This window comes from Oncorhynchus nerka, linkage group LG25 (genome assembly GCF_034236695.1).
Source record: "Oncorhynchus nerka isolate Pitt River linkage group LG25, Oner_Uvic_2.0, whole genome shotgun sequence".
Classification (NCBI taxonomy): Eukaryota; Metazoa; Chordata; class Actinopteri; order Salmoniformes; family Salmonidae; genus Oncorhynchus; species Oncorhynchus nerka.
Genome location: NC_088420.1, coordinates 11,054,492 through 11,074,207, shown reverse-complemented (window position 1 = coordinate 11,074,207; position 19,716 = coordinate 11,054,492). Strand labels below are relative to the sequence as shown.

General features: G+C 50.1%; 1 protein-coding gene across 8 annotated transcripts in view; it reads left to right on the top strand.

Moving 5' to 3' along the window:
* Positions 1-19,716, top strand: part of LOC115109753 (arf-GAP with coiled-coil, ANK repeat and PH domain-containing protein 2-like) — a 69,667-nt gene that overhangs the window by 28,956 nt on the left and 20,995 nt on the right. For all 8 annotated transcript variants that reach the window (XR_010461067.1, XM_065009539.1, XM_065009540.1 and 5 more), the window contains 4 exons: positions 2,966-3,010; positions 3,123-3,218; positions 6,281-6,355; positions 17,053-17,165. Coding sequence is in view for 7 of the 8 variants with exons in the window: in XM_065009539.1 (XP_064865611.1) it covers positions 2,966-3,010; positions 3,123-3,218; positions 6,281-6,355; positions 17,053-17,165 (329 nt within the window). In the remaining variant the exon portion in view is untranslated. The remainder of the gene's footprint in view (positions 1-2,965; positions 3,011-3,122; positions 3,219-6,280; positions 6,356-17,052; positions 17,166-19,716) is intronic.

Genomic DNA, 19,716 nt, shown 5'->3' with positions numbered 1-19,716 from the left:
TACACACACAGCACGGCCCCTGCTAGAGGGTTACCTCTCTCTCCCTCCTCTCACAGTAGCCTACACACACAGCACGGCCCCTGCTAGAACGTCAACTCTCTCTCCCTCCTCTCACAGTAGCCTACACACACAGCACGGACCCTGCTAGAGGGTTACCTCTCTCTCCCTCCTCTCACAGTAGCCTACACACACAGCACGGACCCTGCTAGAACGTCACCTCTCTCTCCCTCCTCTCACAGTAGCCTACACACACAGCACGGACCCTGCTAGAACGTCAACTCTCTCTCCCTCCTCTCACAGTAGCCTACACACACAGCACGGCCCCTGCTAGAGGGTTACCTCTCTCTCCCTCCTCTCACAGTAGCCTACACACACAGCACGGACCCTGCTAGAACGTCAACTCTCTCTCCCTCCTCTCACAGTAGCCTACACACACAGCACGGCCCCTGCTAGAGGGTTACCTCTCTCTCCCTCCTCACAGTAGCCTACCTACACAGCACGGCCCCTGCTAGAGGGTTACCTCTCTCCCCTCCTCTCACAGTAGCCTCACACACAGCACGGCCCTTGCTCCTCTCTCTACCTCCTCTCACAGTAGCCTACACACACAGCACGGCCCCTGCTAGAGGGTTACCTCTCTCTCCCTCCTCTCACAGTAGCCTACACACACAGCACGGCCCCTGCTAGAACGTCAACTCTCTCTCCCTCCTCTCACAGTAGCCTACACACACAGCACGGCCCCTGCTAGAGGGTTACCTCTCTCTCCCTCCTCACAGTAGCCTACCTACACAGCACGGCCCCTGCTAGAGGGTTACCTCTCTCTCCCTCCTCTCACAGTAGCCTACACACACAGCACGGCCCTTGCTAGAGGGTTACCTCTCTCTACCTCCTCTCACAGTAGCCTACACACACAGCACGGCCCCTGCTAGAGGGTTACCTCTCTCTCCCTCCTCTCACAGTAGCCTACACACACAGCACGGCCCCTGCTAGAACATCAACTCTCTCTCCCTCCTCTCACAGTAGCCTACACACACAGCACGGCCCCTGCTAGAGGGTCAACTCTCTCTCCCTCCTCTCTCTCGCGCTTTATCAGCTCCGGATGTAGCTTAATAATGGACTTTTCTGCTGTTTCTCTCCCTCGGATCGGACAGGGTCTGGGTCAAACCAGGTCTTTACGGAATGTGTCTAGTTGTCCTCGGGTCCGTTCGGAACGGGTCTCTCTTTTAAAAATGTATTTCTGCAAATCGGGTCCGTCTGGCAAAGTCCCTTGGCCCTTTCGGAACCAGTCCAACTTTTTGGAACCGCGAAGGCCTCTACTCTGTAGCATGAAAGTTAAGGCCAAAGTGTCCATGCAATGCAGACCCTGATAAAAATCCTCACACTCAGGCACATTCAGCCTATAGGTCCAACAGGGTGCTGTCCACTCACTGGACCTCTGTCTTTCTGTCGTCCCATAGATGGTTATAGTGTTTAGGGCTGTCACATTTAGTCTTTACAGTACACATGGCTTTTATAGTACACAAGGTATATTTCCCTGATAGCTTAGCTGACCTTTCACAATGGAGAGAACAGTCGTGTATCACCGGAATACAGCCCTGCCTGCTCCTGGGCGGCTGCTCCTGGGCGGCTGCTCCTGGGCGGCTGCTCCTTGGGCGGCTGCTCCTTGGGCGGCTGCTCCTTGGGCGGCTGCTCCTTGGGCGGCTGCTCCTTGGGCGGCTGTAGTGATGATTCATGGACAATGTCGGCTGATAAGGGGACCAGCCGTAGCCATAATGTGCGGCCCAAATTACACCTTATTCTTAATTTTAGTGGACTGCTTTTGGACTAGGGCCCATAGGACTCTGGTCAAAAGTAGTGCGCTATATAGGGAATAGGGTGCCATAAGACTCTGGGCTAAAGTAGTGCACTATATAGGGAATAGGGTGCCGTTTGTGACGAAGACTGTGTTGCTGTGAATGGGGAAGTGGACTGTTTTCTAGTGCATACGTTTCACAATGAGGGCATTTTTCTGTTTTCAAGGGCTGATTGATAAATTATCTGTCTCTCTCGTCCCTAAATGGGGTAGTGTGGTGTTTAGCTTTTCTACTATTAAGCGCCGATAACCTATAGCCCATGCCTTGAAATCACCGCTGATAAAAACTATTTAAAAGGGGGCATTCCACCTAAGTTGTACATTTTTGAATGTGTTCTGTACGAGTGAGTTGTTCGTGTCGACGACCCCCTTTTAACAGCTGTACTGGAATATTAAGACCTTTTCCAGTTGACTCTGTGCTTTACGTCGCTCAATATCCTCTCAACTGCCCCGTGGGTAAACAACCAGCGCCCTAGAACCTTCCGCGGGTCTTTAATCCTTCAGCAGATATCAAGGAGATATGAAAGATGGTAGAGGCAACATGGTGATAGCCCTCCAACTCTCCCGTCCTTTGTCGCTTGCGTCCCCCGATCAAATATCTACATGCACTACATCATGAATTTGTCCGCGTTGGCCCAGATTAAGAAAAGCCCCCGTTTCTTTTATAGCTCCTAGGTCATAGCAGTTTGAAATGAACCTGATTTGAGTGGCAGACTGCAACAGGCTTGTGTGTGTGTGCGTGTGTGTGACGTTAATTAACTCTGTCTAAAGGGTAAACCCGATAGGTCATAGCAGTTTGTGTACAGTGCAGCTGGGCGTATGAGATCACAGGACACATCCTGACTGCAGCTCTCTGCTAGAGGGAGGAGGGGCTCCCCCTGATGTCAAAGAGAGGGATAGCCATCTATTCAATCCAGAGTGGCATAATTCTTGCTAATTATATGCTAGTCATGATGCCCGTTTTAATGGGGACCAATTAATTTGAAATACATTTAAAGTTGACTGGTTGGAACTAGGAAGTGTTTTTGATTCCATAATTTCACTAGTACAGTGCTCTCTCTAGCTTTCTCATAGACATAATCTAACCCTGAACTTTCCTCCCCCCCCCACACACAGATCAATGTACTACAGTCCAAGAGAAGATCGGAAATTCTCAAATCGGTAAATATTGTTTTCCAGAGGACTTCCTCATATAAACCTAAGTACCAGTATGTTGATCCTACATCTCTTGCCTCATATCCGACATCTCTGATTGGTCCGTTTCTCTCCGCAGATGCTGTCCTTCATGTATGCCCACCTGACCTTCTTCCATCAGGGTTACGACCTTTTCAGTGAACTGCAACCGCTGATGAAACAACTGGGGGGACAGGTAGGCCTTTACCCTCTTGTCTCCCGTTGTACTGTAGCTACAGCTGGCCACAGCCCTGGGCCTCTCATGTCTTATCATAGCCCTGAACTATCTCACCTGATTCACCTAGTCGGTCTTTATGATTAGTCAACATGTTGAATCAGGTGTGCTTGATCTGGATTATATCAAATGCATGTAACGTCAGGGCGCCCCCCGAGGAGAGGTTTGAGAACCTCTGTCATGGGCAGGGCGCCCCCCGAGGAGAGGTTTGAGAACCTCTGTCATGGGCAGGGCGCCCTCCGAGGAGAGGTTTGAGAACCTCGGTCATGGGCAGGGCGCCCTCCGAGGAGAGGTTTGAGAACCTCGGTCATGGGCAGGGCGCCCTCCGAGGAGAGGTTTGAGAACCTCGGTCATGGGCAGGGCGCCCTCCGAGGAGAGGTTTGAGAACCTCGGTCATGGGCAGGGCGCCCTCCGAGGAGAGGTTTGAGAACCTCTGTCATGGGCAGGGCGCCCTCCGAGGAGAGGTTTGAGAACCTCGGTCATGGGCAGGGCGCCCTCCGAGGAGAGGTTTGAGAACCTCTGTCATGGGCAGGGCGCCCTCCGAGGAGAGGTTTGAGAACCTCTGTCATGGGCAGGGCGCCCTCCGAGGAGAGGTTTGAGAACCTCTGTCATGGGCAGGGCGCCCTCCGAGGAGAGGTTTGAGAACCTCGGTCATGGGCAGGGCGCCCTCCGAGGAGAGGTTTGAGAACCTCGGTCATGGCATTGCTCTCGGTACAGAATGGTGTTGCCATGATGGAAGTCAACGCTTGGCCTCCCTGCTTCGGAGTTGAGCTGAAAACAAATTGCTTCTGCCTATAAACAGTTCTCTGTTCTGGGTTCACAAATGTGCCCTAGTTGTGGCACTAGGCAGGGTCTTTGGCCAGAAATAATGCACTTTCGTGTGTGTGTTTGCCGTGGTCACTGGTCAGATAAACCAGCAGATTTCTTCCTTGCCAGGGGAGGTTTAAACGGAAAATGTGACCGAGCTCTTCCTGCTGCTGTTTCTCCTGCTGCTGTTCCTCCTGCTGCTGTTTCTCCTGCTGCTGTTTCTCCTGCTGCTGTTTCTCCTGCTGCTGTTTCTCCTGCTGCTGTTTCTCCTGCTGCTGTTTCTCCTGCTGCTGTTTCTCCTGCTGCTGTTTCTCCTGCTGCTGTTTCTCCTGCTGCTGTTTCTCCTGCTGCTGTTTCTCCTGCTGCTGTTTCTCCTGCTGCTGTTTCTCCTGCTGCTGTTTCTCCTGCTGCTGATCCTCCTGCTGCTGTTCTCCTGCTGCTGTTTCTCCTGCTGCTGATCCTCCTGCTGCTGTTCCTCCTGCTGCTGTTCCTCCTGCTGCGATTATTATTATCTTGGTAGAGCAGAGTGGAAATGAGGAAGCTGGATGAGGAATGGTTATTTGTGGTTCATTGGAACTCTAAGCCTAAGTAATAAGTTTCCTCTGTCATCGGGTAGTGTTTTCCTCTCTGTGAGATGAGTTATCCTAGCTGCTGATTTTAGATTCACAAGAGGAGACTAGAATTACACTGATGTAGGAAACAAGCTCTGGTGTCATCCAGTGACCTAATTAAACAGTCGATAAGTTACTCAATCTGAAGTTGTTTTAATGTAGTGGATGTGGCGCTAACCACGAAGGAGAGAATAAATCTCCCCACGATCCAATTTCACACATGATAACGCATCAATGGTGGCATCCATTTTGTTCAAGGAGGAGAGCTCATCTCTTAGAGGAGCAGCTGTTTATCCACGGTACATCGACATGTCTATGGGCTACATTGAAAAGGAGCAAGCAGACTATCCTCTAGCTACATCAAAGGGCTGTTCAAGATAGTTTAGTAGCCTAGTTTGGGGTCTCTGGTTGCTATTTTTCAGTTTCCCCTACAGACAGACTTAATATCCAAAATACTTGCTAATCTAAAGTGTCTTCCTCGTCTCACCTCCTTCATCTGCACTGTTCTGAAAACACTAGATCCCCTATACCCGACTGGTGGGGTCAGTACGGGCCACAGGTCTTGACTACAAAATCACACACCAGAAAATATATATTTATTATAATTTTTGGGGGTGGAACTGTCAGGCTTCGACTCCTGGTATCATAAAAACACACGTCATGGAAAATGTGTTGAATTGCAGGAAATGAGCTTTAAAGTAGCGTTTTCTCTCCGTCAACAAGAGGGGCGTGAACAGTTTGTGGTTGCGAGGTGGGGGGTTTGTTACTATGCCGATTTAAATGACAATATACATATGAACCTTTGCCACCTAGGACATTTGTGTGCCCACTGGACCTTCTCAGACAGTACTTCAGTACCCTAGCACTTCTCAGACAGTACTTCGGTACCCTAGCACTTCTCAGACAGTACTTCGGCACCCTAGCACTTCTCAGACAGTACTTCGGCACCCTAGCACTTCTCAGACAGTACTTCGGAACCCTAGCACTTCTCAGACAGTACTTCGGCACCCTAGCACTTCTCAGACAGTACTTCGGCACCCTAGCACTTCTCAGACAGTACTTCGGCACCCTAGCACTTCTCAGACAGTACTTCGGCACCCTAGCACTTCTCAGACAGTGGCATTAAAGCAATATTGCAGAAGCCTACTGGGGATTGTGGGGAACAGCGCTGGACCGTGTTCATTAGGCACCAGATGTAAGAACGGGAGGGACTTCCTGGACTTGTCCAATCAGATAGTCATATTTGATTATTGCCCAATGAACACAACCCTGTTGAGGTGAAGGAAGCCTCTTTAAGACTACTGGTATGGGCACGAGGTATTTGTAGGCTTAAGGTGATCAAAACCATGCAACCTACTTTTAATTTGACCTTTTATTTAACTAGGCAAGTCAGTTAATAACAAATTCTTATTTTCAATCATGGCCTAGGAACAGTGGGTTAACTGCCTTGTTCAGGGGCAGAACGATAGATTTGTACCTTGTCAGCTCGGGGATTTGAACTTGCAACCTTCCGGTTACTAGTCCAACACTCTAACCACTAGGCTACCCTGCCGCCCCACATTTACTCACACACTTAATGGTTTCACACACTCTGCTGTGTTTCAGCTGGACCTGCTGGTGGTGGATGCAGCCAAAGAGAAGAGGGACATGGAGCAGAAACACTCCACCATTCAACAGAAGGTACAACCCCGTCCCCGTCCCTAGCCTTGGACAGCTCTATGAGCCTCTAGAGTGGTGATCTGGGAGAGGAGATCTCTCAGCGATTTTAAAAAGCCTTTCTTATTATATTCCTACCCTTTTCTATTAGGACCAGCCCTGAAACACTGCTGCGATTTTCAAAAATACCCCCCCCCCCAGACATAGAAAAATACAGTATGTATTGTTATGAATGGAGCCATTATTAACTATCTACGTCATTGGAGAGGCTTGGGTAATGGCATCTCATTGGACAGGCTTGGGTAATGGCATCTCATTGGACAGGCTTGGGTAATGGCATCTCATTGGACAGGCTTGGGTAATGGCATCTCATTGGACAGGCTTGGGTAATGGCATCTCATTGGACAGGCTTGGGTAATGGCATCTCACAGGCTACGTCCTAAAATGGCGTTCTGGTAAAAAGTGGTGCTCTACATAGTGAATAAGATGCCATTTGGTACACAACGTTAGGGTGATCTCATACAGTCACACAACTTACATTATTCAAGTGGGTCGGATGCCCCGGAGGGCTCACTTAACAACGGGTACGTTTCACCACCACCATCACCATCACAGCCCTCTAATGCCACCGTGTTGGGTGGTAGATGTCATCTAGGCCTAAGTCACCAACTAAATCCCCAGAAAAATTCCCATTTAAAATGTGTGCATGCGAAAGAGACCTTGGTCTCAATGGAACTCCCCGTTAAAGGTAAAAATAAATCAAATTCCTTTTGTATTGGTAGTTAATTTAAGTCCAAGACACTTGGGACAAGTCTAACTGAAACCTGTTTTTGTACATTTGGTGAGTTTTAAGTGCGTCTGTGTGTTTCTGCCTGGCCTCGTAATGTAGTCTGCGTCTTCAAGGAAATGTCTTTCTCGCTCCCTTTTTTAGTGTGTGTGTGTGTGCACACGTGGTGAGCAGCAGCTGGCTCTCCAGCCTAAGCACCATTTCCAGCCAGGACCTCTCTCATAGGTGGCCCGTGCCAACTTCTGCTCGTCCTTGAGCTCATTGCTTCCCAGCGCCCTCACTCTCCAACCCCCTTTCAGTAGAATGCTATTTTTATATTGTCTCGCTCCTCCATCTCCCTCTGCCTCGGTACTTCATTCCCTCTTTCCCTCTCTCGCTGCCTCTTTCATACACTCCCTCTTTCCCTCTCTCTCTGCCTTTCTCCTAACTCCTTCTCGTCCTTCCCCTCCCGCTCTTTCTGCCAGTATGTATAAGCAGTTCTAATCTCTCCTCTTTCTTCCTCCTCCACTCTCTACTCTTTCCCAGGCTGCTCTGCAGGTAAGCCTTTTCCCCTGCCCATTTTTGTCTCTGTCCTGTTTCTGTGCTGTCTCCTGTTCTTTCTGCATGTTGACTGCCCCTGACAGGGATTTAGTAGACTGCTAGAGCAAAACCTACCCAGTCATTCATGTAGACAGACTAGGGTAGTCACCATGATGTATTATTGACAAATGCCTGACGTGACCGGGTTAATTACATGCCTGACGTGCTCTGTGTCGTGTGTATCCGTTGAAGTCCATGCATGCCGACTGTGGTAAATGCCAATCATTCATTCACCTTGTGTATTGTTGATACAGCATATTCTTTAACTCTCTGGTCATTAAAGCCTTGCTGCAAAGGGAATGGAAGAGAGATTTTGTTAGGTTGATAAATCTCCAACGATAAGCTAAATGCTATAGGTGCTATAGCTATTGACATTCACCTTGCCTAGACTCATGTGCATTTAATTTTCATGAGTGTGTTTTAGTACGTCTTTATATCTATCTACCTGTGTGAATTACTAATTGCCAGAGGGCACCATCGTGTCACAAAGAACCTCATTGGACGAAGGGGGCTTGAAGTTTGTTCATGCTGCAGAAAAACATGTCTGTTCACAGGCGTACAGTACAGAGGGAGGAGTCGGCTCCATGGCTCTCAAACAGAAGCTGTATAAATGTTTCATGCCGGAGCTACTCTGCATGGAGTTGTGTTGGTTATTCTAACCCCATAGCACCAGCCAGCATCGACTTACACACACACACTCACATCCCATCGACCTACACACACACTCTCTCACATCCCATCGACTTACACACACACACTCACATCCCATCGACCTACACACACACTCTCTCACATCCCATCGACCTACACACACACTGTCACATCCCATCGACCTACACACACACACTCTCTCACATCCCATCGACACACACACTCACATCCCATTGACCTTCGCAAACTGATGGGGCCTTAGCGGAAGGGGGAGGGGCCAAGCTCAGCCAGTAGCGGTGACAAGTGTTGATGACTGACACACACAGAGGGAAGGGAGGGAGGTTTTGTTGTGGGAGAGGCAGCTAACCTGCGACTGTGACGGGGCTGTCACTAGAGATGCTGCGATGGGATAGGTGAAGGTAGATGACGCTAGCTAACCATCGTCACGGTAACTGGGACACACACTAACCTGTCACAGACATGGAGATGGAGATTTTCAGCAGGTTCCACTATGTGTGGTATCTGGTGAGAGCGCTGGAGGAATAGGGCAAAACGTGTGTTTTCTTTTCAGCTTGACATGGCTCTGTGCTATGGGCATTCTCTGTGTGGTTAACAATCTCCATCTTGTATGTCAGAGAAACAAGTGTGCTCTTTTTTTTTCTTTTTTTCAGTTTCTGTTTTTCTCAGCCTTTCTTGTTCTTCCGTTGTGAGTCTTTTAGGGGACAGAGGTTGATGGCCACAGCTTTTGCGCGTGGAGGTCCTCTGTACGTAATCGTTCATTTTAATTTGATATTTATCATTGACCCCCCACCCCCCACCCAACCCCACCTCTCCTGCCTGCACAACCGGAGTGATGACTGATTTGCATTGTCATGCTGTACATTAATGATTTTTGCAGAGGCGTGTTTTTTTCCCCTCATTCTAATGTATGGCTCCAATTGTTTTCCTCCTCACTACAAAGCATTAGCCTGGTCCCTGATTAGTTTTGGCTGCCATTCCAACTCCTTGTCACTCATTGTCCAGTTGGCAAGGCCGGTTGCTGTCATTACTTAGGTCCCGTTTTGAAACATTTACTTCCTCTTCTCCTTGAAGCAATACCTGATTGAACATCTATGGGAAGCTATGTGGTACAACCCTGCCTTCACCTTCCAATCCTGTTAGATTGCTGATTACTTCAAGGTAGGAGAGAAGGATAAAAAATAAATATAAACTTTTAAAGCAGGGCGATGGTTTGCCCACACAATCGATTATTGCCTTGGTCCTTGCTGATTGGCCGCTGTGCTGTATGGCTTTGTGTTTGGGTCTTACAGACAGGCTCCAGTTGTAGTAGTGTCTTCAGAGGGATGGCATGTTTTCACCGCTTCCCAAAATGAACAACTATTTCATTCCTCCAGGGTACATGCTGGGACACAGCCCCTGAATAATACATACAGCCCAAAAAGACTTAAGAGTCTGACTAGGTTACACACTAGTGAGACTACACTGTACAACGAGGCTACACACTAGTGAGACTACACTGTACAACCAGGCTATACTGTACAACCAGGCTACACACTAGTGAGACTACACTGTACAACAAGGCTATACTGTACACCGAGCTACACTGTACAACCAGGTTACACACTAGTGAGACTACACTGTACAACGAGGCTATACTGTACAGCGAGGCTACACACTAGTGAGACTACACTGTACAACGAGGCTATACTGTACAACGAGACTACACACTAGTGAGACTACACTGTACAACGAGGCTATACTGTACAACGAGGCTACACACTAGTGAGGCTACACTGTACAACAAGGCTACACACTAGTGAGGCTACACTGTACAACGAGGCTACACTGTACAACGAGGCTACACACTAGTGAGGCTACACTGTACAATGAGGCTACACTGTACAACGAGGCTACACATTAGTGAGGCTATACTGTACACCGAGGCTACACACTAGTGAGGCTATACTGTACAACCAGGCTACACACTAGTGAGGCTACACTGTACAACCAGGCTACACACTAGTGAGGCTACACTGTACAACGAGGCTACACACTAGTGAGACTACACTGTACAACGAGGCTACACACCAGTGAGGCTATACTGTACAACGAGGCTACACACTAGTGAGGCTACACTGTACAACGAGGCTACACACTAGTGAGGCTATACTGTACAACCAGGCTACACACTAGTGAGGCTATACTGTTCAACCAGGCTACACACCAGTGAGGCTACACTGTACAACGAGGCTACGCTGTACAACGAGGCTACACACTAGTGAAGTTATACTGTACAACCAGGCTACACACTAGTGAGGCTACACTGTACAACGAGGCTACACTGTACAACGAGGCTACACATTAGTGAGGCTATACTGTACAACGAGGCTACACATTAGTGAGGCTATACTGTACAACCAGGCTACACACTAGTGAGGCTACACTGTACAACGAGATTACACACTAGTGAGGCTACACTGTACAACAAGGCTATACTGTCCAACGAGGCTACACACTAGTGAGGCTATACTGTACAACCAGGCTACACACTAGTGAGGCTACACTGTACAACGAGGCTACACTGTACAACGAGGCTACACACTAGTGAGGTTATACTGTACAACCAGGCTACACACTAGTGAGGCTACACTGTACAACGAGGCTATACTGTACAGCGAGGCTACACACTAGTGAGACTACACTGTACAACGAGGCTATACTGTACAACGAGACTACACACTAGTGAGCCTACACTGTACAACGAGGCTATACTGTACAACGAGGCTACACACTAGTGAGGCTACACTGTACAACAAGGCTACACTGTACAACAAGGCTACACTGTACAACGAGGCTACACACTAGTGAGGCTACTCTGTACAACGAGGCTACACTGTACAACGAGACTACACATTAGTGAGGCTATACTGTACACCGAGGCTACACACTAGTGAGGCTATACTGTACAACCAGGCTACACACTAGTGAGGCTACACTGTACAACCAGGCTACACACTAGTGAGGCTACACTGTACAACGAGGCTACACACTAGTGAGGCTACACTGTACAACGAGGCTACACACCAGTGAGGCTATACTGTACAACGAGGCTACACACTAGTGAGGCTACACTGTACAACGAGGCTACACACTAGTGAGGCTATACTGTACAACCAGGCTACACACTAGTGAGGCTATACTGTTCAACCAGGCTACACACTAGTGAGGCTACACTGTACAACGAGGCTACGCTGTACAACGAGGCTACACACTAGTGAAGTTATACTGTACAACCAGGCTACACACTAGTGAGGCTACACTGTACAACGAGGCTACACTGTACAACGAGGCTACACATTAGTGAGGCTATACTGTACAACGAGGCTACACATTAGTGAGGCTATACTGTACAACCAGGCTACACACTAGTGAGGCTATACTGTACAACCAGGCTACACACTAGTGAGGCTACACTGTACAACGAGATTACACACTAGTGAGGCTACACTGTACAACAAGGCTATACTGTCCAACGAGGCTACACACTAGTGAGGCTATACTGTACAACCAGGCTACACACTAGTGAGGCTACACTGTACAACGAGGCTACACTGTACAACGAGGCTACACTGTACAACGAGGCTACACACTAGTGAGGCTACACTGTACAACCAGGCTACACACTAGTGAGGCTACACTGTACAACGAGGCTACACTGTACAACGAGGCTACACATTAGTGAGGCTATACTGTACAACCAGGCTACACATTAGTGAGGCTATACTGTACAACCAGGCTACACATTAGTGAGGCTATACTGTACAACCAGGCTACACACTAGTGAGGCTACACTGTACAACGAGGCTACACTGTACAACGAGGCTACATACTAGTGAGGCTATACTGTACAACAAGGCTACACATTAGTGAGGCTACACTGTACAATCAGGCTACACACCAGTGAGGCTATACTGTACAACCAGGCTACACACTAGTGAGGCTATACTGTACAACCAGGCTACACACTAGTGAGGCTATACTGTACAACCAGGCTACACACTAGTGAGGCTACACTGTACAATCAGGCTACACACCAGCGAAGCTATACTGTACAACCAGGCTACACACTAGTGAGGCTATACTGTACAACCAGGCTACACACTAGTGAGGCTACACTGTACAATCAGGCTACACACCAGTGAGGCTATACTGTACAACCAGGCTACACACTAGTGAGGCTATACTGTACAACCAGGCTACACACTAGTGAGGCTACACTGTACAATCAGGCTACACACCAGTGAGGCTATACTGTACAACCAGGCTACACACCAGTGAGGCTATACTGTACAACCAGGCTAAACACCAGTGAGGCTATACTGTACAACCAGGCTACACACTAGTGAGGCTACACTGTACAATCAGGCTACACACTAGTGAGGCTATACTGTACAATCAGGCTACACACCAGTGAGGCTATACTGTACAACCAGGCTACACACCAGTGAGGCTATACTGTACAACCAGGCTACACACCAGTGAGGCTATACTGTACAACCAGGCTACACACTAGTGAGGCTACACTGTACAATCAGGCTACACACCAGTGAGGCTATACTGTACAACCAGGCTACACACTAGTGAGGCTACACTGTACAATCAAATCTCGTTTTATTTGTCACATGTGCCGAATACAACAGGTGTAGTGGACCTTACAGTGAAATGCTTTACAGGATACAACAAGGCAACACTGTAAAATGAGGCCTTAGTTACTCTAAGTAGACTGTGCACACTAGGGGGTAAATCATCTCCTCTTCCTCAGGTGTCTTTCAGTTGTGGAGGACGACATGTTTACTGTTGCCTTGTTTGATCATGGTTAGTGATAAACCCAGCTGTCATATGAGACAGGATTTCCTCACCAAACTCTCTCTCAAGACTGATTGGAGAGGGTGTGAGGAAGGCTCTGTCCTTTTTGTCTTTGTCTTATTTAGAGTTGTTATTGTCACGGTGGAGGGCTGAAACATAATTATTTCCCCCCATGATGAAATGGGAGGGGGGGGCTATGGTCTGGGGGACTATGGTCTGGATCTATCTCAGTTCGTATGGCAGTCACACGCAATATCTCACACCACTGGCCCGACGACTGACCCGTCCTGCTCACCACTGGCCCGACGACTGACCCATCCTGCTCACCACTGACCCGTCTTGCTCACCACTGACCCGACGACTGACCCGTCTTGCTCACCACTCGCCCGACGATTGACCCGTCTTGCTCACCACTCGCCCGACGATTGACCAGTCTTGCTCACCACTCGCCCGACGATTGACCCGTCCTGCTCACCACTGGCCCGACGACTGACCCGTCTTGCTCACCACTGACCCGACGACTGACCCGTCCTGCTCACCACTGGCCCGACGACTGACCCGTCTGGCTATGGAGATCCGGGGGGAATCTGTTTTTATTTTATTATTTTAAAACCGTGATGATATTTAGTGGTAGTAAGAGTTGTGGTGCATTTAGTAGTTACCCTCTCTTGGATTGAAGGGGTTCATTTAGTAGTTACCCTCTCTTGGATTGAAGGGGTTCATTTAGTAGTTCCCATCTCTTGGATTGAAGGGGTTCATTTAGTAGTTCCCCTCTCTTTGATTGAAGGGGTTCATTTAGTAGTTACCCTCTCTTGGATTGAAGGGGTTCATTTAGTAGTTACCCTCTCTTGGATTGAAGGGGTGCATTTAGTAGTTACCCTCTCTTGGATTGAAGGGGTGCATTTAGTAGTTACCCTCTCTTGGATTGAAGGGGTTCATTTAGTAGTTACCCTCTCTTGGATTGAAGGGGTGCATTTAGTAGTTACCCTCTCTTTGATTGAAGGGGTTCATTTAGTAGTTCCCCTCTCTTGGATTGAAGGGGTTCATTTAGTAGTTACCCTCTCTTTGATTGAAGGGGTTCATTTAGTAGTTCCCCTCTCTTTGATTGAAGGGGTTCATTTAGTAGTTACCCTCTCTTGGATTGAAGGGGTTCATTTAGTAGTTACCCTCTCTTGGATTGAAGGGGTTCATTTAGTAGTTACCCTCTCTTGGATTGAAGGGGTTCATTTAGTAGTTACCCTCTCTTGGATTGAAGGGGTTCATTTAGTAGTTACCCTCTCTTGGATTGAAGGGGTTCATTTAGTAGTTACCCTCTCTTGGATTGAAGGGGTTCATTTAGTAGTTACCCTCTCTTGGATTGAAGGGGTTCATTTAGTAGTTACCCTCTCTTGGATTGAAGGGGTTCATTTAGTAGTTACCCTCTCTTGGATTGAAGGGGTTCATTTAGTAGTTACCCTCTCTTGGATTGAAGGGGTTCATTTAGTAGTTCCCCTCTCTTGGATTGACACAGTTGGGCATCTTTGTACAGACAGTTTCCGTTCCCCCTCCATTTGTCTGCCTGCCATTTCCCCCCCCCCCCCAATCCAAAAATAACCTCTGTTGTCCTACAGTATAAGTGTGTGTGTCAAACCAGGGGATTGCTAGGCTGAGGTGTTTAGCTCCAGGCCCCTTTGCTCAGGTTACAGTGCAGAGTGCAATCTGGTCGTGAGGACCCCCCACCACCACCCCGTTAGCTGTATGTAGAGGCCGAAGGTTTGATGTTGAAGCACAACACAGTGGTCAAACTCCTGTTACACACTGATCAACCAACGGCGTCTTGCAGACAGATGCAGACCTTACTCTGGAGCGATTGGGACGACCATAGGCCAGTGGAACCAAGATCTGACAGTATGGTTTTGTGTTGCCGGGGGCAGATTTGACCGTGCCACTCTAAGGACATGTTGTGTGCTAGTAGTCATTTGGAACTGAGAGGATTACTGCCATCGTTTTATACTTGTTTATGTTTATTATCCTACAATTAATGTCTTATCTTTCCTATCACAGATAGAATTTGACTTGCCTTTTTAAAAAACAAACAGAAAACAAATGATCTGTTTTTATTAAATCCTATCGTTTGTCTTCAAACTCTTAACGACAAGTTCAGCAGCACTTTGAACAGTGAATTCATAGAAGTTTTAATCGCCCCCATTCCCACCCTCTGACTGCATGGTGTCCAGTGTCCCAGAGGCTTAGGAAACTGTGGCAGGCTGGAGGGGGAGGGCTATCTCATGACAGTGGTGGTCGGTTGGTCAAGTTACAGGGGTGACGGTGGCTCTTTCAGAGAGAAGGCATCTCTGCCCCAGACCACATGTGTTAAAGGATCGAGTCAGCTTACTGTCACAGGATGAGGACCGATGCAACAGAACTAGAATGAGTAGAATGGGCGTCCCCATTCAAGTTTTTTAATTTTTTAATTTTACCTTTATTTTTCTAGGCAAGTCAGTTAAGAACAAATTCTTATTTACAATGACAGCCTAGGAACAGTGGGTTAACTGCCTGTTCAGGGGCAGAACGACAGATTTGTACCTTGTCAGCTTGGGGATTCGAACCTGCAACCTTTCGGTTACTAGTCCAACGCTCTAACCGCTAGGCTACCCTTAATGACGCTATAATGGGTGGATTGGCAGCTGTTTTAAGAGTCTATTTCTATGGTCACTGCTACGTCCGCCTGGATCTCTCTTGGGCCTTGGATCTCTCTTGGGCCTTGGATCTCTCTTGGGCCTTGGATCTCTCTTGGGCCTTGGATCTCTCTTGGGCCTTGGATCTCTCTTGGGCCTTGGATCTCTCTTGGGCCCTGGATCTCTCTTGGGCCCTGGATCTCTCTTGGGCCTTGGATCTCTCTTGGGCCTTGGATCTCTCTTGGGCCTTGGATCTCTCTTGGGCCTTGGATCTCTCTTGGGCCTTGGATCTCTAGAACATTTCTATTTCAAAGGACCGGGCATGCTCAGTAGGCACTAAATAGGAAAATGTCTAGTTTGTGTGAGACTACCTCACCCGTTTACGAAAACGCATTCTCGCTGTTTTAATTTTGATCAAACTCAAATATTGAACCAACATCTTTTCAAAGTACCCTGCTCTTCCTCTCCAAACTCCATAGAAATACAATTTAATGTGAGTTGTATAATTAGCCATGACTTTTATAGAAACCCATTGCTTTTGTTTTTGTGTTTGCTACCTACTGAATTGTCCTTTTTTGTAAGGTCAACAGGGTTGTTCATTAATGCCCACCGTAGAAAAACGTTGTGCAACGGAAAACGAAAGCAGGCTTTTCTTATTGGACAAGTTTTGTGGTTTTCTTCCTTTTCATGCCTAGTGAACATGACCCCAAAATGTGTTGCTCAATGGTGCTGAGTCGCTCTTCACCTGGACGCTCACAGTGAATCGGGATCAGACTGTTTTGCCCGCCTTACTGACTGAACGTGTCTGTACGCCACAAGCCTGTTTGTGTGCTGTGTATTCTGTGTAAAACCAAGTGCTACCAACACCAAATGCCATTGTCCATTCAAATGTCTATTTTTCTCCCTCCCTTTCTCCCTCTGTGTTCTCCTACCTCTGCTCTCTCTCCCTCTCTGTGTTCTCCTACCTCTGCTCTCTCTCCCTCTCTGTGTTCTCCTACCTCTGCTCTCTCTCCCTCTCTGTGTTCTCCTACCTCTGCTCTCTCTCCCTCTCTGTGTTCTCCTACCTCTGCTCTCTCTCCCTCTCTGTGTTCTCCTACCTCTGCTCTCTCTCCCTCTCTGTGTTCTCCTACCTCTGCTCTCTCTCCCTCTCTGTGTTCTCCTACCTCTGCTCTCTCTTTCAGGACTTCTCGAATGACGACACCAAGCTGGAGTACAATGTGGACGCAGACAATGGCATTGCGATGGAGGGCTACCTGTTTAAGAGGGCCAGCAACGCCTTCAAAACATGGAACAGGTTAGCTAGAGGACATGATGCAAATCTCTCTCCTTCTCCCCCGCCTCCCCTTCTCTCTCCTTCTCCCCCTGTTCCCCCTGTTCCCCTGTTCCTCCTGTTCCCCCTGTTCCTCCTTCTCCCCCTGTTCCTCCTTCTCCCCCTGTTCCTCCTTCTCCCCCTGTTCCTCCTCCTCCCCCTGTTCCTCCTCCTCCCCCTGTTCCTCCTCCTCCCCCTGTTCCTCCTTCTCCCCCTGTTCCTCCTCCTCCCCCTGTTCCCCCTTCTCTCTCCCCCTCCCCCTGTTCCTCCTTCTCCCCCTGTTCCCCCTTCTCTCTCCCCCTCCCCCTGTTCCTCCTTCTCCCCCTGTTCCTCCTTCTCCCCCTGTTCCTCCTTCTCCCCTGTTCCTCCTTCTCTCTCCCCCTCCCCCTGTTGCTCCTTCTCTCTCACCCTCCCCCTGTTCCCCCTTCTCTCTCCTCCTCCCCTGTTCCTCCTCCTCCCCCTGTTGCTCCTTCTCTCTCCCCCTCACCCTGTTGCTCCTTCTCTCTCCCCCCTCACCCTGTTGCTCCTTCTCTCTCCCCTCCCCCTGTTGCTCCTTCTCTCTCCCCCCCCCTGTTGCTCCTTCTCTCTCCGCCTCCCCTGTTCCTCCTTCTCTCTCCTCCTCCCCTGTTCCCCCTTCTCTCTCCTCCTCCCCCTGTTCCCCCTTCTCTCTCCTCCTCCCCTGTTCCCCCTTCTCTCTCCTCCTCCCCTGTTCCCCCTTCTCTCTCCTCCTCCCCCTGTTCCCCCTTCTCTCCCTCCTCCCCCTGTTCCCCCTTCTCTCTCCCCCTCCCCCTGTTCCTCCTTCTCCCCTGTTCCCCTTCTCTCTCCTTCTCCCCTGTTCCCCTTCTCTCTCCTTCTCCCCTGTTCCCCTTCTCTCTCCCTCCCCTGTTCCTCCTTCTCCCCCTGTTCCTCCTTCTCCCCCTGTTCCTCCCCCTGTTCCCCCTCTCTCTCCCCCTCCCCCTGTTCCTCCCCCTGTTCCCCCTTCTCTCCCCCCTCCCCTGTTCCTCCTTCTCCCCCTGTTCCTCCTTCTCTCCCCCCTCCCCTGTTCCTCCTTCTCCCCTGTTCCTCCTTCTCTCTCCCCTCCCCCTGTTCCCCCTTCTCTCTCCCCCTCCCCCTGTTGCTCCTTCTCTCTCCCCCTCCCCTGTTCCCCCTTCTCTCTCCTCCTCCCCCTGTTCCTCCTCCTCCCCCTGTTCCCCCTTCTCTCTCCCCCTCCCCTGTTCCTCCTTCTCCCCCTGTTCCCCTTCTCTCTCCTCTCCCCTGTTCCCCTTCTCTCTCCTTCTCCCCCTGTTCCTCCTTCTCTCTCCCCTCCCCCTGTTCCCCCTTCTCTCTCCCCCTCTCCCTGTTCCTCCTTCTCCCCTGTTCCTCCCCCTCCCCTGTTCCTCCTTCTCCCCCTGTTCCTCCTTCTCCCCCTGTTCCTCCTTCTCCCCCTGTTCCTCCTCCTCCCCTGTTCCCCCTTCTCTCTCCCCCTGTTCCCCTTCTCTCTCCCTCTCCCCCTGTTCCTCCTCCTCTCTCCCTCTCCCCCTGTTCCTCCTTCTCCCCCTGTTCCCCTTTCTCTCTCCCCCTCCCCCTGTTCCTCCCCCTGTTCCTGTTCCTCCTTCTCCCCTGTTCCTCCCCCTGTTCCTGTTCCTCCTTCTCCCCTGTTCCCCCTTCTCCCCCTGTTCCTCCTTCTCTCTCCCCCTCCCCCTGTTCCTCCTTCTCTCTCCCCTCCCCCTATTCCCCCTTCTCTCTCCCCCTCCCCTGTTCCTCCTTCTCCCCTGTTCCCCCTTCTCTCCCCCCTGTTCCTCCTTCTCCCCCTGTTCCTCCTTCTCCCCCTGTTCCTCCTTCTCCCCCTGTTCCTCCTTCTCTCTCCTCCTCCCCCTGTTCCCCCTTCTCTCTCCCCCTCCCCCTGTTCCTCCTTCTCTCTCCCCCTCCCCTGTTGCTCCTTCTCTCCCCCTCCCCTGTTCCCCCTTCTCTCTCCTCCTCCCCCTGTTCCTCCTCCTCCCCCTGTTGCTCCTTCTCTCTCCCCCCTCACCCTGTTGCTCCTTCTCTCTCCCCCTCCCCTGTTGCTCCTTCTCTCCCCCCTCCCCTGTTGCTCCTTCTCTCTCCTCCTCCCCCTGTTCCCCTTCTCTCTCCTCCTCCCCCTGGTCCCCCTTCTCTCTCCCCCTCCCCTGTTCCTCCTTCTCCCCTGTTCCCCTTCTCTCTCCTTCCCCCTGTTCCTCCTTCTCCCCCTGTTCCTCCTTCTCCCCCTGTTCCTCCTTCTCCCCCTGTTCCTCCTTCTCCCCTGTTCCTCCCCCTGTTCCCCTTCTCTCTCCCCCTCCCCTGTTCCTCCTTCTCCCCTGTTCCCCCTTCTCTCTCCCCCTCCCCCTCCCCTTCTCCCCCTGTTCCTCCTTCTCTCTCCCCCTCCCCTGTTCCTCCTTCTCCCCCTGTTCCTCCTTCTCTCTCCCCCTCCCCCTGTTCCCCCTTCTCTCTCCTCCTCCCCCTGTTGCTCCTTCTCTCTCCCCCCCCTGTTGCTCCTTCTCCCCCCCTCCCCTGTTCCCCTTCTCTCTCCTCCTCCCCCTGT